The following is a 19,735-nucleotide window of genomic DNA, read 5'->3' on the forward strand; positions in this document are numbered from 1 at the left end:
CAGTGAAAGTTACTGATCCCAGAGTAGAAAAGCAACTGTTTTGCAAAAGGTAACAGGTCCCCTTTAGACGAAGTGAATAAGAGTAAAAGTTTCAGGGGGGAGCAGGCCGTGGTCCAGGGAACCAATGCCAACTCCCACTGAAAATTTGAAACAAGAAAACTTTTTACAAGGGAATCACAGGTATGGTGGTTTCCTGACCTAACCCTGTGATTGTGACCAATTGGAGTTAGTCACAATTTACGACCTACCTAAATAATATTACTTAGGCAGGTCGGAATGCGATCTATTCTGATTCTTTATTTTGCAAGCAGACCTATTAGTTGGTCCTCAATTTGCAATCGCTTCTTGCAACCCAAACAATAGTATATACGGCCCCTAGTCTTCGTCCTGGTATGCGCTGACATTTGGGCCTGATATACAAAAAGGGTTTGCACTCGCACAGTCTGAAATGCACAAAATTGAAGGCTGTGCTAAACAAATCCATTGGAGAATCGTAGGTTCAGTTCACCTTATATCCACTAGCAAGGAAGAGGGGGCATGAAAAGTGTGCAAGGATATGTGGGAATGGTTTGCAGCACTATTAAAGCATGGATTCCATGCTAACATCAGAAATTATGTGGTAGAAATTTGCAGAACATAACCTGAAAAGAGACTGTTCACTTTGTCAGTGTTCGTAGTGTGCCACAAGAGTCTAGGGGGATCACTGTGTGCTCCCACCAATGTCCTGCCGCATATTACTCATTTTTTATCACAGCCCCTGTTATTTTGAGGGGCAGAGGCTGCAATCACAGTATATTGAGATTGCAAATAAAATGTTGGAGCCTGCAGCGCTCACAGGCCTCTATAACTGCATTTGCCGCAATTTTGTAAGACTCAAAGAAGGAATCCTGCTCTATTAATATACATGGGGCATGATTTATGATTCTGTGAATTTTACCAAATGTCCTTTTTCCCATGTGATGGATTAATAATACCCGTGTCACAGCTCAAGAGAAGACTGAGTCATAACACAGGGCTGTGCAAAAAAATAACTGCTTTGCGGCCCAAAAAACTGAAATGAAAGTGTCACTTTCTCATTTTGGGCCAGATTCACAAAGAGCCTCTGCTCTGCAATCATTGCAGATGCTCTGTAGTTGTGGCAGAGGCTCCGCTGTCATTGCAGACCCTCCACAGTCATGCAGTCATGGCCGAGGCTCTGCAGTCATGGCTGAGGCTCTGCAGTCATGGCCGAGGCTCCGCAGTCATGGCCGAGGCTCTGCAGTCATGGCAGAGGCTCCGCAGTCATGGCAGAGGCTCCGCAGTCATGGCAGAGGCTCCGCAGTCATGGCAGAGGCTTCGCAGTCATGGTAGAGGCTCCACAGTCATGGCAGAGGCTCCGCAGTCATGGTAGAGGCTCCGCAGTCATGGCCGAGGCTCTGCAGTCATGGCCGAGGCTCCGCAGTCATGGCCGAGGCTCTGCAGTCATGGCCGAGGCTCCGCAGTCATGGCTGAGGCTCTGCAGTCATGGCAGAGGCTCCGCAGTCATGGCAGAGGCTCCGCAGTCATGGCAGAGGCTCCGCAGTCATGGCCGAGGCTCCGCAGTCATGGCCGAGGCTCTGCAGTCATGGCAGAGGCTCCGCAGTCATGGCAGAGGCTCCGCAGTCATGGCAGAGGCTCCGCAGTCATGGCAGAGGCTTCGCAGTCATGGCAGAGGCTCCGCAGTCATGGTAGAGGCTCCGCAGTCATGGCCGAGGCTCTGCAGTCATGGCCGAGGCTCCGCAGTCATGGCAGAGGCTCCGCAGTCATGGCAGAGGCTCCGCAGTCATGGTAGAGGCTCCACAGTCATGGCAGAGGCTCCGCAGTCATGGTAGAGGCTCCGCAGTCATGGCAGAGGCTCCTCAGGCGTGGCAGAGACTCCACAGTCATGGCAGAGGCTCCGCAGTCATGGCAGAGGCTCCGCAGTCATGGTAGAGGCTCCGCAGTCATGGCAGAGGCTCCACAGTCGTGGCAGAGGCTCCTCAGGCGTGGCAGAGACTCCACAGTCATGGCAGAGGCTCCGCAGCCATGGCAGAGGCTCCGCAGCCATGGCAGAGGCTCCACAGTCATGGCAGAGGCTCCACAGTCATGGCAGAGACTCTGCAGTCATGGCAGAGGCTCCACAGTCATGGCAGAGGCTCCACAGTCATGGCAGAGACTCCGCAGTCATGGCAGAGGCTCCACAGTCATGGCAGAGGCTCCTCAGGCGTGGCAGAGGCTCCTCAGGCGTGGCAGAGGCTCCTCAGGCGTGGCAGAGGCTCTGCAGTCATGGCACAGGCTCCGCAATCATGGCTGAGGCTCCACAGTCATGGCAGAGGCTCCGCAGTCATGGCAGAGACTCTGCAGTCATGGCAGAGACTCTGCAGTCATGGCAGAGACTCTGCAGTCATGGCAGAGGCTCCACAGTCATGGCAGAGGCTCCACAGTCGTGGCAGAGGCTCCTCAGGCGTGGCAGAGGCTCCTCAGGCGTGGCAGAGGCTCCGCAGTCATGGCACAGGCTCCGCAATCATGGCTGAGGCTCCACAGTCATGGCAGAGGCTCCGCAGTCATGGCAGAGACTCTGCAGTCATGGCAGAGACTCTGCAGTCATGGCAGAGACTCTGCAGTCATGGCAGAGGCTCCACAGTCATGGCAGAGGCTCCTCAGGCGTGGCAGAGGCTCCTCAGGCGTGGCAGAGGCTCCGCAGTCATGGCACAGGCTCCGCAATCATGGTTGAGGCTCCACAGTCATGGCAGAGGCTCCACAGTCATGGCAGAGGCTCCCCAGGCATGGCAGAGACTCCACAGTCATGGCAGAGGCTCCGCAGTCGTGGTGGAGGCTTCGCAGTCGTGGCAGAGGCTTCGCAGTCATGGCAGAGGCTTCGCAGTCATGGCACAGGCTCCACAATCATGGTTGAGGCTCCACAGACATGGCAGAGGCTCCGCAGTCATGGCAGAGGCTCCACAGTCGTGGTGGAGGCTCCGCAGTCATGGCAGAGACTCTGCAGTCATGGCAGAGGCTCCGCAATCATGGTTGAGGCTCCTCAGGCGTGGCAGAGGCTCCTCAGGCGTGGCAGAGGATCCGCAGTCATGGCCGAGGCTCCTCAGGCGTGGCAGAGGCTCCTCAGGCGTGGCAGAGGCTTCGGAGTCATGGCAGAGGCTTCGCAGTCATGGCACAGGCTCCGCAGTCATGGCAGAGGCTTCGCAGTCATGGCACAGGCTCTGCAATCATGGTTGAGGTCCACAGTCATGGCAGAGGCTTCGCAGTCATGGCAGAGGCTTCGCAGTCGTGGCAGAGGCTTCGCAGTCATGGCAGAGGCTTCGCAGTCGTGGCAGAGACTCTGCAGTCATGGCAGAGGCTCCACAGTCATGGCAGAGGCTCCGCAATCATGGTTGAGGCTCCACAGACATGGCAGAGGCTCTTCAGTCGTGGCAGAGACTCTGCAGTCATTGCAGAGGCTCCACAATCGTTGCAGAGACTCTGCAGTCATGGCAGAGGCTCCACAGTCATGGCAGAGGCTTCGCAGTCATGGCCGAGGCTCCTCAGGCGTGGCAGAGGCTCCTCAGGCGTGGCAGAGGCTTCGCAGTCATGGCAGAGGCTTCGCAGTCATGGCACAGGCTCCGCAATCATGGTTGAGGCTCCACAGTCATGGCAGGGGCTCCGCAGTCATGGCAGAGGCTCCTCAGGCGTGGCAGAGACTCCACAGTCATGGCAGAGGCTCCGCAGTCGTGGTGGAGGCTCCGCAGTCATGGCAGAGGCTTCGCAGTCATGGCAGAGGCTTCGCAGTCATGGCACAGGCTCCACAATCATGGTTGAGGCTCCACAGACATAGCAGAGGCTCTGCAGTCGTGGCAGAGACTCTGCAGTCATGGCAGAGGCTCCACAGTCGTGGTGGAGGCTCCGCAGTCATGGCAGAGACTCTGCAGTCATGGCAGAGGCTCCACAGTCATGGCAGAGGCTCCGCAATCATGGTTGAGGCTCCACAGACATGGCAGAGGCTCTTCAGTCGTGGCAGAGACTCTGCAGTCATGGCAGAGGCTCCACAGTCATGGTAGAGACTCCGCAGTCATGGCAGAGGCTCTGCAGTCGTGGTGGAGGCTCTGCAGTCACGGCACAGGCTCATCAGTCATGGCAGAGGCTCTGCAGTCGTGGTGGAGGCTCCACAGTCATGGCAGTGGCTCTGCAGTCGTGGTGGAGGCTCCACAGTCATGGCAGTGGCTCAGTAGTCGTGGTGGAGGCTCCACAGTCATGGCAGTGGCTCTTTAGTCGTGGTGGAGGCTCCACAGTCATGGCAGTGGCTCAGTAGTCGTGGTGGAGGCTCAACAGTCATGGCAGTGGCTCTGCAGTCGTGGTGGAGGCTCCACATTCATGGCAGAAGCTCAGTAGTCATGCTGGAGTCTCAGTACTCGTGTCTGGATCTCTGCAATGAGAAACAGCAGTGCGAAGATTCCTCTACTACTGAGGAGGATCTTTGTAAATCAGGCCCTTTGTTTATGTATTTGCTCATGCAAAACTGTATTCACAAAAACTTGTCAAGAATTATCACTGTGTACTACATGAAACATTTGTCAGGTCCAGAAACTGTAAATTTGTTGCTGCTGATCTGTGAATTTATTGAAGAGTAAGGCCTAATGGGTTGTTGTATGTGTTTGGAAGTGCTTGAAATTAGGAAACTTTTATTTAGCTCAATTTAGGCTCTGTGTGGGGCCAACTGTTCCATCTCTTTAAATGAAACAGGATTTTATTTTGATGAACAAATTCGGAAACTGCTATTGTAATCTTTCAAGTTCTCATCCTCAATATATTTCTTCCTTTTGCCAGGTGGAGTACTTCTATGAGTTCCTTTCTTTGAGGTCCTTTGATAAAAATATTATGGCTGATCCAACCATTAATATCCCTCATCTTGGAACCGTTCCCCACAAAGCTTCAGGTATGTTTCCTTTAATTCTTTTAACCTCTCAAATATGAAGGTGATGTTTGTTAATTGTTTGAGTGCTTACTTTAGGGTCACCCATGAGATGTGCTTTCGTTCAGGCCTGTAATGCTCTGCAGCTCCTTACACCAAGTGCAAAAAACAACAAGGTGATGGAAGGAATGCATGAATTAATCTCAGCCACTGGCTATTGCGCAGTGCCGCATTCCACATCACAATTTTTCACTGTCTGTGCCATTCCAGACAGAGACACACTTTATGCAAATCAGTCTTGGTCCTGCTCCAATTAGAATGGTCCAGTCCAAACTGCCAGGCAGATAGAGCTGGACTGTTCCTATTGGAGCAGAGTGGATGTTAGTTTAAATATGACTGTGCCCAAACTGAGGTGGCATGGTCTGCAAAATAGCAATAGACTGGGATGCAGCTGCATTGTAATTACCAGTGGCGGAGATTAATTCAAGCATTCCACCCTTCATGGTTTTGTAAAATTCGGTGCTCCATACACCAAGGTAATTTAGGGATTTTATACATCACATATTTTGTGACAGAAAAGAGACATAGAGAGAACATTGTTAAAATCAAGTTATGATTCTTGGTTGTATGATATATATTTTAGACAAATAACTTCATAGCTGACGACTTTTGAGAAACCGTTTTGCCTAAAAGGCTTGATCGGAAGTTCAAGATTATTAGTAATAATCATGTATTGAATATCAGTTCACATAATGTTTGTTTTTTATTTTTTGCGGCATTGCCTTTAAAAGGTGCAAATGCCATTAATCTTAAGATTGGGTTTTCTGTGTTGGTTTGTTTACATGGTTTGCACAGATACTTTATTTCCTACAGCCCTCTGTCTTTCCTTTCGAAGTACTGTCAAAAGTGGAAGATAGTAGGATTTTTAGGTCTCGTCCTCGAGACCTATTGCTGCCGAGATGTCTCTCAAGGGAGACAGACCGGGGCATGAGCGTCGATTTCCCATCGTGGGCGCGCACGCCCAGCCCCCCCTCACCCCCCGAGCTGTGCACATCTCAGTCAGAGTCAGCCATGCCTCTCTCAGTTGCGCGCACACACACACACACACGCAGGCACACACACACTGCATAAACATACGCTCACACACACACACACACACCCCCCAACCTACTCAAGGGCTCACGTGCACACACACACACAGTCACACACGCGCATCCACACACTCGAAGTTCCCATTTCCTGTCTCGCTAGCCTGATTCACCAAAAAACAGTCCCCCCTACTCACTGGGCTGACTCAGGACTCCCCCGCTGCTCTCCAGGCCGGTCTTTCCTCCTCAGGTGTGTAGGGTCAGCGGCTCAGGCGGGGCTCTCCATGACCATGGGAGCCCCGCTAGCTCACACACCGCAAATCTTCCGGCTGGCTTCACGGGCTTCTCGATGACGAGTTTCATTCCTATACGTCAGATGTGCACGCTCACGGCACGTGGAAACGCGCACAGCGTGACTTTGAGTGTGCGCCCGTAATGTATTTGTAACCGATCTGCCCAGCAGCCGGCAGCCCGCGGCGCCGCGCAGCTTAATTCAGACACACTAATTTGTCACCCACCGTCGACAGCCACACTGACACGACATGGCGCCGTGCATCTAAGGCATCTTGGTGATAATTATCGCGGTCGCAATGTTGTGCAGGCCGGCGGGGGACGATTCAGTCACTCAGTCGGGGAGAAGACTGCAGAGGGCATCATGCAGTGTGCTGCAGCTCTGCGGTCGCGGGTCTCTGTGAGGCTTATGCTGAGATTTGAGGTGGTTTCGGGCTGTATGAAAGTTTGCGGGCGGTGCCACAAATTCAATGGTGGCACCTCACGCAGCACTCCTGCAGGCAGTTCGCACCGGCCCGGGCCGCCATTCTACCGCAGCTGCTATTAATTGTACCCCGCCGAATGCAGCCAATTCAGAAAAGTTACCCAGGAATTGTAGCGCCAAGCGGCCTCGAGGAAAGTATCACAGGCCTCACAGTTCCCCACTGAACTCATGAGGAGTCTGTACAGCAGGACCCCGATCACTGTGTGAAGGCCGCAGGCAGGGTGGCAAACAGTACTGAAATAGGGTCCTCGCCTGAGCTCAGCCTGTCTGGAGTGCCGCAACCAGCCCTTGTAGACCAGAGTGCGTAACTGCCTGCAAGCGTCATCCCCCCTGCAGCTTCTGGACACTCAGACTCATCTGCGACCGGGCCGCCGCCCAAATAGGTAACAGCCCAGAGCCTGTGTTTAAGTCTATAAGATGGATCATGTTATTTCTTGTCCTGATGCTCTATTGCCTTGATGCTTCATTATTGCCCTCTATGATGCCTCATTATTGTGTCCGGTATATGGTTTTTGCACTCGCTGGTGCCATATTATTGTTGTGTCTGGATACCCTAGCAGGCACCTTATTATTGTCCTCTTTGATGCCTTTTTATTGTCCCTGTGATGACAATATAACCCCTCTGATTTGCTCTGCTGCCCTCTCGGATGCCCTATTATTACCCCATCTGAAGCACCACCTTTGTACTCAGTCTTAGACGCCCTGTTATTGTCTTATCTAATTTGCTATTATTCCTGCTACTGATGCTCTGTTACACCTGTATGACCCTATCATTGTCCTTTCTGATGCCATGTTAACCCCCTGATGCCCTCTTAAGGCCCCCTCAGATGCAGTAATATTGTTCTCTCGAACGTAGTATGATTTCTTTATTTACTGCCCTGTTATTAACCCATTACCCGTGATATTATTGTCCTGCCTCATGCCGTAATTGCCTGCGCCATCTGTCCGTTAATACCCCTTCTGATGCCTCATTACTGCCAACTTTGATGCCAGTGTTGGCCTCTCTATTGTTCTGTTAATGTCTCCTCTGAGGTCTCATTATTGCCCCCTCTGATGCGTTTTTGCCCGCTCTATTCCCTGTTAATGCTCCCTCTGATGCATTCTTATTGCCCCCTCTGATGTAGTTATTGCCCTTTCTGAAGCCCTGTTATCGCCCCCTCCCCTGCTCTGTCCCTCGTTTGTTTATTTTGAGGCCTTGAAGGAGGAGGGAGGGGGTCAAGAAGGCAGGAAGGGGTTTTTAAGGTTGTTAATGATGGTGGAGCGGTTAGCCGTTGCAATTAATTAAACAAAATATATTTTACATTTTATTTAAAAAATTAGATTAACCACAGTACTCTGGGACCTCATGCACACCAACTTTAGAAATCCTAATCTGTCCTTTGTTGGATTTGGTGATCTAATCTATGTATTACAATACATGGATGATTTGCTATTTTGTCCCATACACGTTTTCTTCCTAACTTCTCTTGATAAAATGTTATTTAAAGTGTCACATGGTAGCTGTAAATGCCACTCATAAGTAGAGTATACACATAAAAATGTCATTAATATGCATGCTAAAATCTTGGCAGCTATGTGCGTTAGTCCAACCACTGATGCGTGGTACTTGGCAGGGCTGGTGTAATTTATATTTATATGTTTCCCTCGTCTTCATTGCTTGATTATGCTCTGGAGAAAGTGTCACTCATAATTCTTTACATGTCACTCATAATTACACATAAATTATGAAAATGTCGCACATAGCAATCTGAAACCTTGGCAGCTATGGTACAGCTGAGGTGCATGCTCGCACGCTCACGACGTTATCCTTCGCTTGTTTTAGGACTTGTGCCCCGAGTAACATGGAATACGGAGACTACTCTGGGGTAATATAAATTTGGCCCAGGCTTACTTTAGAGATTCCGGTAATCGGGCAGGGACACCAATCCAGTTTCACTGCCTGCACTTTATAAAGAGTATATTTTATTAGGTTGGGCTCTGCTATGATCTTTGTGTTGCACCCTTAACAAACTTGTAATCATCTTCTGAAGCATTCTCCAAGTTTCAGTGGTACGAGCGTCAAGGGGGCACTCTCACGCTAGAAATAATTGACCTTTAGATAAAAAACAAACATGCTGCCCCCCTGCAAAGGCACCCAAACCCTCTGCCACAATGTTCTATTGCGTCACGCAAGCAAATGTGCGGGTCTTTTTCCGCTTCCGGCAAAAACCCTGGAATTTCACATCTCAACCTGCTAGCGTGTGTTTTTTTGTTTTGAAACCTCCCTGTTGTTATTTACCATCACCAAAGGGCCTCCTGTCTGTTGCAACACGCTGATTACTAGTTGGCCGTGGAGGTTCGGGCAGAAATTCTGGTTTCCTGTCACATGTGACTGGCGCGAGCTGTGGTTCAAGCTGTCAGTCCCTCTCAGGGTTGTTGGCAGCACGAAGCGCTGAGGACTGGCACGGCACCCACGGAAGACTCCTGGGAAGGGGCGATTGGTGCGGACTGTTGAAATTCGGAGCCTTCACCGCGCGTGCCAGTTGAACGTGGTCACCCTCACGAAGAGCGCGCGCCGTGTAAGGCAGCCACGGAACGCGAGTTCACGTGCCTCCACCCAGGGCCTGCAGCTCCGATCCATTCCAGCGCACACTGCTCGACCAAATGTTCGTCACAGCACCTCCTGAGGCCTACAGCTTCTCTAACTGCCCGCAGCATACCGCACTCCCCTCCACCTATCCAGGATCTGCAGCTCAGTGACCCAGCGCCTACAGCTCTATACATTCAATGTACACAGCTCCATCTAGTGCTCAGATCCCACAGGTCTACCCATTGCCCACAGCTCCAACCGGCGCCCAGCTCCTCCACGATGTGCTTGTAGCTCCTGCTCCATAGAATAGGCACAGCTCCACCCAGCGCCCACAGCTCCACCCATGGCCGACTACAGCTCTACCACAACCTAGAGGTCACAGCTTCACTTAGTGCCCTCCAGGGCCCCACCAAGTACATAGGGGACTGCCCAGGACCTGCGGCTCTACTCTTTAAGTACCCAAAGCTCCAGCTGGTTCACCCGTGGGGCCCACCTACACCAACCCCAACACAAGCCAGGAGTGCCCCGGCCCCTTAACAAAGAGCCCAGAGTGCAGTGCGCGAGTTGCCTTTAGCACCAGTGAAACCTCCGATCACACTCGCACAAGCGCCCTGTTCACGACCATGTATAAAGACAGAGCCACCCAGTAATCCCGTGAGGACTGGGTATAATCAATAACAAATAAACAATTGTCCTCAAAGGAATCGTTTTAACCAATTTCAATGATTAGTATTGTCACAGAAAGTGATCAATCATTTAACTGAAAGCAAGGTAAATACAGTTTTTTATACTGTTTATTATTTTTCAAAAGAATTATTCATACGAATATCATATCAAAAATTAGTTTCTCAAACATTCAAACCTGGCAACATAATACTACTATAAATCATTAATTTTCAGTAGTATACAACACCTTCTGCTCTCTACATGGATGAACTGAAATACCGTGTACAATAAAGTATATCACAGTCATATAATTTTGTATAACATCAAATGATATCAATAAAAGCAGAGCGGCGTCAGGCGTCGACGTTTCGGTCCTTCTCGGTTACTAAATCCATAGGACCATCCTCAGGACCAGTTGCAAAGAATATATCACTAACCACCAGCCGGTGGACGTGAGGCCCCAAAGGCTGAAATATTTTCCGAATAAATTATTTGACTCACTCCCGTATGAAAATCGGGAGAGTTTGGTACCAACTCAATCTTTTCAATGTATTCTATAATCTCTTTGGTTCTAGAGCGTTCACGTCTCTCTTACACATGCCTCAACGGTCAGGGAGTGACCAAAGAGATCACGTCCACCGGCTGGTGGTTAGTGATATATTCTGTGCAACTGGTCCTGAGGATGGTCCTATGGATTTAGTAACCGAGAAGGACCGAAACGTCGATGCCTGACGCCGCTCTGCTTTTATTAATATCATTTGATGTTATACAAAATTATATGACTGTGATATACTTTATTGTACACGGTATTTCAGTTCATCCATGTAGAGAGCAGAAGGTGTTGTATACTACTGACAATTAATGATTTATAGTAGTATTATGTTGCCAGGTTTGAATGTTTGAGAAACTAATTTTTGATATGATATTCGTATGAATAATTCTTTTGAAAAATAATAAACAGTATAAAAAACTGTATTTACCTTGCTTTCAGTTAAATGATTGATCACTTTCTGTGACAATACTAATCATTGAAATTGGTTAAAACGATTCCTTTGAGGACAATTGTTTATTTGTTACTGTTCACGACCAGTCACTGAGCGTTTTTCTGTTATTTCGATTTTACAAAGCACTAGTGCACTCGAGAATGCTTCATGGCGCTTCATGACATCTGTGTGTGCGTGCGTGTGCCTGTGTGTGATGTGTCTATTCAGTGCAGGTAATAATAGCCCATAAGATAGCTCAGTGAGTTGAACCCTAGCTAAAATGATCTCAGTGTATCCCTTAGGTTGTTGATCACAGTACGTCAAAAACGATGTTGGGGTCGATACTTATAAAACTGGATTTAAGAGCCGTAGGCGACTCCGATCATGAGATGTGCTGCAGAATTGTTCAATGTAAGTATTGCGGTTCATTTTCATTTCAACACCTATTAGGAGCGATCCGCTGCGAAGAGCAAAGGGGCGTTTTGCATCAGCGAAAGCCACAGCACAAGAATTAACAACCAATAGGAAAGCAATAGAAGAAAGAAAAAAATGGTAAATGAAAAAAGCACAGGATACGCGGTATCAAAGATAACATTTAATTAATTTTAAAAACTCGCGGGTGCTAGCAAGTGGCTGTTCTTAGCATGTGGTGATGCCTCTTTCACCCCGAAAATTAGGACACTTGTTACATTTTAATTGGCTTTATTAAGTTGACATTGTCTATTAAACTCAACCTGACTTTGGCAATGGTCGGCAAAAAGCCATATTTTGCTTCCTATGTTCTTCTCGTGCGGCCCACTGGGGATGTGGACTGGGGTTGCAGCCTAATTGTAATCTGACACACACACCCACACACACACACGCACATCACCACCCGCAATCCAGGTAGTTATATATGTGGGCGCTTCACTGTGTAATTAGCTACAATCAATCATCTAGAACTTGAATAAAGTCTTTATTGCTCGATTAACAAAATTCATTGCAATTAAAAAAAGACGTGTGTACTTGTCGAGATACCCGATTCAGACGGGAGATGGCCGAATTTTAAAGTCAAAACAGGTTAATTCAAGTCTTTCTCTCTCGTTAAATAGCACCTTTTCAATACAAGTCAATAGGGTAAATATATCCTAATTTTTTTAATGTCCCTTTTGCTGCTTTCCAAATGTTTGCATGTATGAAAAAGTCTTTGTCAATCTGCATTTTTCTTGTACTCGACAAGAGGACTGGAGTACGTGGTACACGAGTTCGTGCTTTTCCCGAAGACGTAAGGCCTTATACATTTGCCTTTTGACTTCTTTACTAGTTCTTTCTTTCGTTTGGTTTATTTATTGTGAACAAAAACTTAAAAGTAGGTGAACATAGCTGTTGTTTTCTTTAGACAGAACTAGATTTATAACTGGTCCTGTATGTTTTGGAAACAAATCATCTCCCCTTACTATTCATGATTTATTTTGTTTACTCCTACTTTAACCCCTCCCATGCTGCTGACGAAACCGCTCCGTCACGGCCCACGGGTGGGCTGTGTTGGTGACGGAGCGGTTCCTTCACGGCCAGCTCGCCGCGCCTGAGCGGTGCGAATTCCACGCCTGCGCTGAGCGTTCTGAAGAGCGGGCGGGGCCGTGACGGAACCGCTCCGTCACAAGCACAGCCCACCCGAGGGCCGTGACGGAGCGGTTCCGTCAGCAGCGTTGGAGCGCCGCGCGGCCCCTCCCGCCCCCTAGCACTGCGGCGGAATAGCCGCCGCAGTGAAGGGGTTAAACATGTAGTTCTTACCTGGCGCACCACTAGAAGCATTCGTTCTCAGTAGTATTACTCCACTCAGGGCTTTAAGCTGGGTGAAAATAGTGGCTGGGGTGGTCTTTAAATGGAGAGTGGTTTATGAAATTAGGAGCGTGGCTTAAACATGTAAACTACATTTCTATGATTTCCTAAGTGTGCCATCTGAACAGTATTTTGGTGACTCTGAAATTTTCGTTATTGCATCAAATATGTAACACAACTGACAGACTAAAACCAGCCAGAACTTATGACCTTGCGATGATTTTGATGTAAATAACTAATATTGGAAATGTTTTAATTATGTGACTGAATTGTTGAGTTCTGTGGAAGGGGCCTTCAAAGTGTCTAAATTACGCCCATTATATTCACTCAATTTTAGACATGTATGCTCTATTTCTCTCTGCGCCCTATAAATACACAATTAAACCTTACCGGCTCTTGGAGCAGCGATATTGTATATGTTCTGTGTGTGTGTGCCTCTGTTCCCGGTTTTCGTGCCTCTGTTCCCGGTTTTTGTGCCTTTGTTCCCTGCTCGTGCCTCTGTACCCTGCTTGTCATCCGGTGCTTGTACCTCTGTTCCCTGCTTGTGCCTCTGTTCCTGGCTTGTGCCTCTGTTCCCTGCTCGTGCCTCTGTTCCCTGCTCGGGCCTCTGTTCCCTGCTCTTGCCTCTGTTCCCTGCTCGTGCCTCTGTTCCCTGCTTGTGCCTCTGTTCCTTGCTTGTGCCTCTGTTCCTTGCTTGTGCCTCTGTTCCTTGCTTGTGCCTCTGTTCCCTGCTTGTGCCCAGCTTGTGCCTCTGTTCCCTGCTTCTGCCTCTGTTCCCTGCTTGTGCCTCTGTTCCCTGCTTGTGCCTCTGTTCCCTGCTTGTGCCCTGCTTGTGCCTCTGTTCCCTGCTTGTGCCTCTGTTCCCTGCTTGTGCCCTGCTTGTGCCTCTGTTCCCTGCTTGTTCCCTGCTTGTGCCCTGCTTGTGCCTCTGTTCCCTGCTCGTGCCTCTGTTCCCTGCTCGTGCCTCTGTTCCCTGCTTGTGCCTCTGTTCCCTGTGCCTCTGTTCCCGGTTTTCGTGCCTCTGTTCCCTGTTCGTGCCTCTGTACCCTGCTTGTAATCCGGTGCTTGGACCTCTGTTCCCTGCTTGTGCCTCGTTCCATGCTTGTGCCCTGCTTGTGCCTCTGTTCCCTGCTTCTGCCTCTGTTCCCTGCTTGTGCCTCTGTTCCCTGCTTGTGCCCTGCTTGTGCCTCTGTTCCCTGCTCGTGCCTCTGTTCCCTGCTCGTGCCTCTGTTCCCTGCTCGTGTCTCTGTTCCCTGCTTGTGATCCGGTTTTCGTGCCTCTGTTCCCTGCTTGTGATCCGGTTTTTGTGCCTCTGTTCCCTGCTTGTGATCCAGTTTTTGTGCATCTGTACCCTGCTTGTGCCTCTGTACCCTGTGTGTGCCTCTGTACCCTGCTTGTGCCTCTGTGATCCGCTTGTGATCCGCTTTTTGTGCCTCTGTTCCCAGCTTGTGATCTGCTTTTTGTGCCTCTGTTCCCGGCTTGTGATCTGCTTTTTGTGCCTCTGTTCCCGGATTGTGATCCGCTTTTTGTGCCTTTGTTCGCGGCTTGTGTGTGGCTCTGTGTGGCTCTGTCTGTGTGTGTGTGTGTGGGTGTGTGTGGCTCTGCGTATGTGTGTGTGGGTGCAAATGCAATAGGTCTCGCATTTGCGAGAGATTAAGCTATTGGCATTGTAAATGACAATGCCATTTATTTATATGTTTTAAAAACAAAAATAATGTCATGAGCAATGCCAATAGCTCTAACTTTAACAAGGACGAGACCATTGCATTGTAAATACTTGTTTCTTGATGGCGTTACCCTACATGATAAACGAAAGTAAAGAACAGAACAATTAAAACGGTGTAGTTAATACCATCTATTTAGGCTTATTTTAGAAAATGGTTATGCATTCCAGTTAATACACTCCCGTTGACCAATGTAAGTGTAGTGCTTACTTCAATAGTATAGTCTAATTATTTACTTCTTTATTTGAAGACATATTAATGCAACGCCATGTACAATATATTTTATGTTGATTTATTTATATGTATTTATTTATTGCTGATTTTCAAGGTGACACAAGAGGAGTCAGGGCACTAAGAGGTGAATAAAGCACAACACAGCTGGAAGAGGGATCATCGGAAGCCAGCACAATTGTGTTTTATAACACATAAACGTCTTATTAGCATTGGAAATATTACTGATTCTAGAGTACCTCGTTCAACAAAAGTTTGAATGAGGATACCTTTTCACCGCCATTCCTGAATAGTAAGAGGCCTTTCTGGAGATTTAACAAACAAATCAGTTTGTTCTATGTCTCATGCTTAAGCTCCAACCAAGAGACTGTTGCAGTGCTATCGAAATTTGATTTTTTTAAGAAACAATTTTACATTTTGTCTAACACCTTTGGTTGCAATTTGGTCTGAAGTTTTCTTTGAGGATACTTTGGTACCTGGGAGGTCTATGAATGCCTCTGCTGTGAGCTACAACCTCTTGAAATTAGGCACCTTTTTTTTGGAGAGGAGGTAAAGACGTTAGAGACTTAGGGCCTTATTATGAGTTCGGCGGTCCACAGGATCACCGTACTCATGGTGGCAGTATGACCACCGCCACCACTGCGGATCCACCTGCAGAAATTCAGAGTGTGGTGGTCCAACTGCCACAGGACCACCGCATTTGGTTGCGCAGCAGAAGGGGGCAGCAATATGCTGGCAGTGCTGCTGAGGCACTGCTGTGCATATTACGACCTGCCTGTACACCGCCCCATTCATGGCGGTGATCCCGCTAACAAAAGGGTGGCGGAGAGGCAACTAAGGGGCCCTAACAGGGCACGTGCTGCTTCTGAGCCTTGGGGTGCAGGGGGGTTCCTGCACAGTGTGGCATGCATGCCACAGTGCAGGAATGAGCTGCAGGCGCTGTCAGGGCGGCGTCTGCAGTTAAGGTCCACCTATAAGCCTTATAGAGCTGCCGCCATGAAACTGCCACAGCACTGCCCACCTGCTATGGATTACAGTTGTAATCCGGCAGGTGGATGCTCGACGGGCTTGGCTGTCCTTCTGTTGGCGCATCGGTGGCAGGCCGACAGGAGGCCCGCCAAACTCTGAATAAAGCCCTCAGCACTCAGCATAATGTGGGGGTGTGCATATTTGCAGTGTTTTTTCAAACCTTGAATATTTTGTACAAAAACATTGAAAACCATATCAAGGTCGCAAAGTTCAAGTGATTTGGATTTTTGTGAGAAAATGAGAACTTTGATAATTATATAGTACATGAATGTAATATGGGTTTAATTACTTATGCGGAATTGTTAAGCTACATACCCAGTCATATACAAATTACTTTCAAGTTAATAGTGCAATACTGCTTTAGAGTGTCAAACAAACAGTGGTGGCTAGGGAAACCAGATGTTGCTCAATCACCTGTAGTTTATGATATTTAGAAATTGCCAAGAAGTTCACAATTGCCCACCTCAAATAATGCTTCACCACTAACTAGAACCACAAATGACTAAACAACACACAGATAATCTGAGAGGCAGAGAGAACATAAGAAAAGGTAGTATTGGCACTGTTGCCAGGCAGACACAGATGAGATGAGAGGTTGTCTTTGAAGATTGTTTCCTTTTTTTCATATGGTTTGTTGAATTTAGCAATACAGCCAATACAGCCAACGTGTTTCGCCTGTATCTGGGCTTCTTCAGGGCATTCAAAGAGTAAAAACTCCTCGATATGAAGATTAAATTTAAAAACCGTTACTACTATTAAAAACCGAAAGGCTGTGTTAGTAGATTAGATTAGATTGGAAGACGTCTTCCAATAGAATTTCGCGTAGATGGGATACCGGAACCAGATACGGGTTTGGTCCTAGATGTGTATGATGGCGCTACATCTTTAGCTTAACTGCAAACTACTCTCGTTAAATACAGCTCTTCATTGAAATACTCAGATCTCTTCTAAACAGTGGTGTGCGGAATTTAATCTTCTAACACAGCCTTTGGGTCTTTAATAGTAGTAAAGTTTTTTAAATGTAATCTTTATATCGAAGAGTTTTTACTCTTTGGGTGCCCTGAAGAAGCCCAGAAATAGGCGAAACGTGTTGGGTGTAATGCTAAATTCAACAAACCATATGAAATAAAGGAAACAATCATCAAAGACAACTTCTCATCTCATTTGTGTCAGCCTGGCCACGGTGCGTCTACTACCACTGCTTTAGAATCCTAGCAAGAAAAAGCTAAGCAAGGTAACCTCTCACATACTGATGACCCGCGTGCGAAAGGCGTGACCCGGTGAAAGAATTTGAAGCAAGGCATACATTCACAAACGAAATGCTTGTAACTTACTGGTGCCAACTAACACAAGCGCATTGGCATTTGAAAATCAGTAAAGACTACTGTCTAAGAGTAGGCCAATAACTGTGTGAGCAAATGCTCGCTGAACAAAAACTCTTCTAACATAAAGATATCCCCACCATGCACAATGTAGTGCCATCTGTGAGAAGTTAGCCTGGCATATGTTGTCCTCTATTCTAGTGGGCACCTTGCACCAATCTAAACGACCCTTATGATGGTGGTTGTAAAGTCAACCTTATAAATCAGCTATCCTAGTGGTGGCATGGACCAGCAGTCTTAGGCTAAAACTTCAGAGAGCATGTGAAGCCAGCTGTTTTACCATATATAATCCCTTGAATACCAAATGAAAGGACACCACACAAGGTATATATCAAATATATATGTATTTATTACTAACACAACCCCTCTGCACTCTTTATGAGGTCAGAGTTCGAGATATATTACAAGTTACTCATTTAGCATACTATAAGTTGCACAAATACAATTCTGCCCTAGGGGCCTCACGAACCATGCACTAAGTAAGTGGTATAAGGACCACTTCAGGAATAGTGAATAGACCTAGGGCCTAGGGAATCGCTGGGGCTACACTACAGAACCAAAGGTTAGGAACTAGGAGACCCACGGGAGACGCGTGCAGTGTGGGAACACAGTCGCGAGTTACCATAGAGTTATAATGGGAACGTAAAAGTTACAAAGTAGTACATTAAGGACACTTGCGGATGGACTACGGTAAAACCCTTTTAAACTAGGACACTTCGAGAGTCATCACCCACGGAAGCACCGGAGTACTCGAGTTACCTCATCCAGGGAAGCTGGGTGCATAGGTGTTCTTTCGTGTCGGGTTTCGTCGCCGTTTCCTATGGAGAGCTGCAAAGAAGTGCTGCAGGCGACCAGGAGAAAAGTGTCCGGGTGGATCCAAGGGTGGATCGAAGATGAGAAGAACCTGAAAGCAGAGGCGACAGAGTCTGGGTCACTAGCCAGTGACCAGGAAGGAACCAGGAAGGAACCAGGCGATGTCGAGATGCAATCAGGTGAAGAGGTGAAGCTTGTCTCTGCAACCACGAGCACCAGGAGGTGTCGACGACAACCAGGAGCTAGATTAGAGCTGTCCCACAAAGGATCTAGATTTCTGCGGTGTCAGTATCTGGATTAGAACCAACAAGCCTTGGCAAACGCAATCCATGCAGGCAAGGAAGATTGGCTTCAGGTCAGACAAGCAGGATCTGGGCAGATTCTCCTTCACAGGGAAGCTGGAGCAAGCCCAGAGCAATCAGTCAAGCAGTGTAGTTTCACAAGGAAGTCTTTGGAGGGCTAACTAGCCAATGGGCTAGCAACCGGGAAGACTCGTTAAGCTGAAATGCAAGAGCAGGCTCCACGCAGCACTCGTGGAGTGTGGAGGGCTGAGCTTCAGGGCAAATGGCGCTCAGATCTGGGGCTTCTCAAACCCCAATGCACAACTTTGTGGGTGCCTCAAAAGCTGCACGGTTTAGCAAAGAGCAAGTAGTCCAAGGTGTCCGGTCCCACGTCTCTCGTATCCGCCACGGGTCTCAGCTTTGCTGTGGATGTGGATCAGAGTCGGAGAAGTCTGGAAGTCCAGTTCCTGAGTCGCTGAGTCTTCGGGTTCCAGCAGGAGCGTCAACAAAGCAAACTGGCAAGTTACTGGTGGTGCCTGTTTGCACAGGGTGGTCACTCCTTGACCACAAGGGAGATGTCTTCAGTCTTCTAGTCGGTATAGAACGTCGAAGGTACAAGAGTTCAGTTTCAGAGTTTCAGTCCAAGATAATATAATGTCTCTAGACACAGCTCCCATCTTTATACTAATCTAAGGGGCTGGATTACCTGCTAGGTCCCTCCTATGGGTGGACCCTGAGAAGGGGATGGTTACACCCCTTTCTCTTTGTCCAGATTTGCGCCAGAGCTGGGGCTGGAGTGCCCCAGCAACTGGTTTCAACCGGGCTATGCAAGGAGCACCTTGTGTGCCCCAGGCAGTGTCTCATTTTGCATACCTCCCTGCCCCAATACCCTAAAAGCCTGTCTGGGGAGGTGCTAGCACCTCCCAAGGCAGGAAACCTATTGTCCAGGCCTCCCCTGCCAGAGTTTCGTCCAGCAGCAGGAGGTCAGACTCGTGTCTGTGAAAGCAGCATCCATTTTGTGATGCTGAGGCTCTGTTTAACTTTAACAGGGTAAAGCCGTAACTATATGTCTTCTCCCTCTAGAAGGGTGGAATGCTAAGTGTTTGACACCTTACGCGACATGTTTTGATAAAGCCAAACCAAAGTTAGCATTAACCGCGAGGGTTATAATGCACTTAAGAGTATTTGGTGTGGCTATATCATAGAACAGCTATAAGGACATGGTTCCGAAAGCTGCAGAGGGGCTCAGCTCATGCTAGGGCACCCTCTCACATAAAACCAAGCACTCTGCCTCCAGGATTGTTAAGGCCTGCCATAGGAGTGACTTAAAGGTTACTATGTGTCTATATATAAGGTAGATATAGATATACTATATGTAAGTAAGGGGTGATTACACCGCCTTACCCAAGCTGAGTGATCAGCCTGTGGTGTCAGTTAGGATGGCCAGCCAGGGGTGGCATAATACATGCTGCA

The 19,735-nt window shown here is 48.3% G+C and overlaps 1 protein-coding gene across 2 annotated transcripts in view; it reads left to right on the top strand.

Moving 5' to 3' along the window:
- WIF1 (Wnt inhibitory factor 1) overlaps positions 1-19,735 on the top strand; it is a 291,963-nt gene that overhangs the window by 148,271 nt on the left and 123,957 nt on the right. For both annotated transcript variants that reach the window (XM_078655873.1, XM_078655872.1), the window contains exon 3: positions 4,816-4,924. In XM_078655873.1, the coding sequence (XP_078511999.1) occupies positions 4,816-4,924 (109 nt within the window). The remainder of the gene's footprint in view (positions 1-4,815; positions 4,925-19,735) is intronic.

Source organism: Lissotriton helveticus, chromosome 1_1, assembly GCF_964261635.1.
Source record: "Lissotriton helveticus chromosome 1_1, aLisHel1.1, whole genome shotgun sequence".
In the NCBI taxonomy this organism is placed as follows: domain Eukaryota; kingdom Metazoa; phylum Chordata; class Amphibia; order Caudata; family Salamandridae; genus Lissotriton; species Lissotriton helveticus.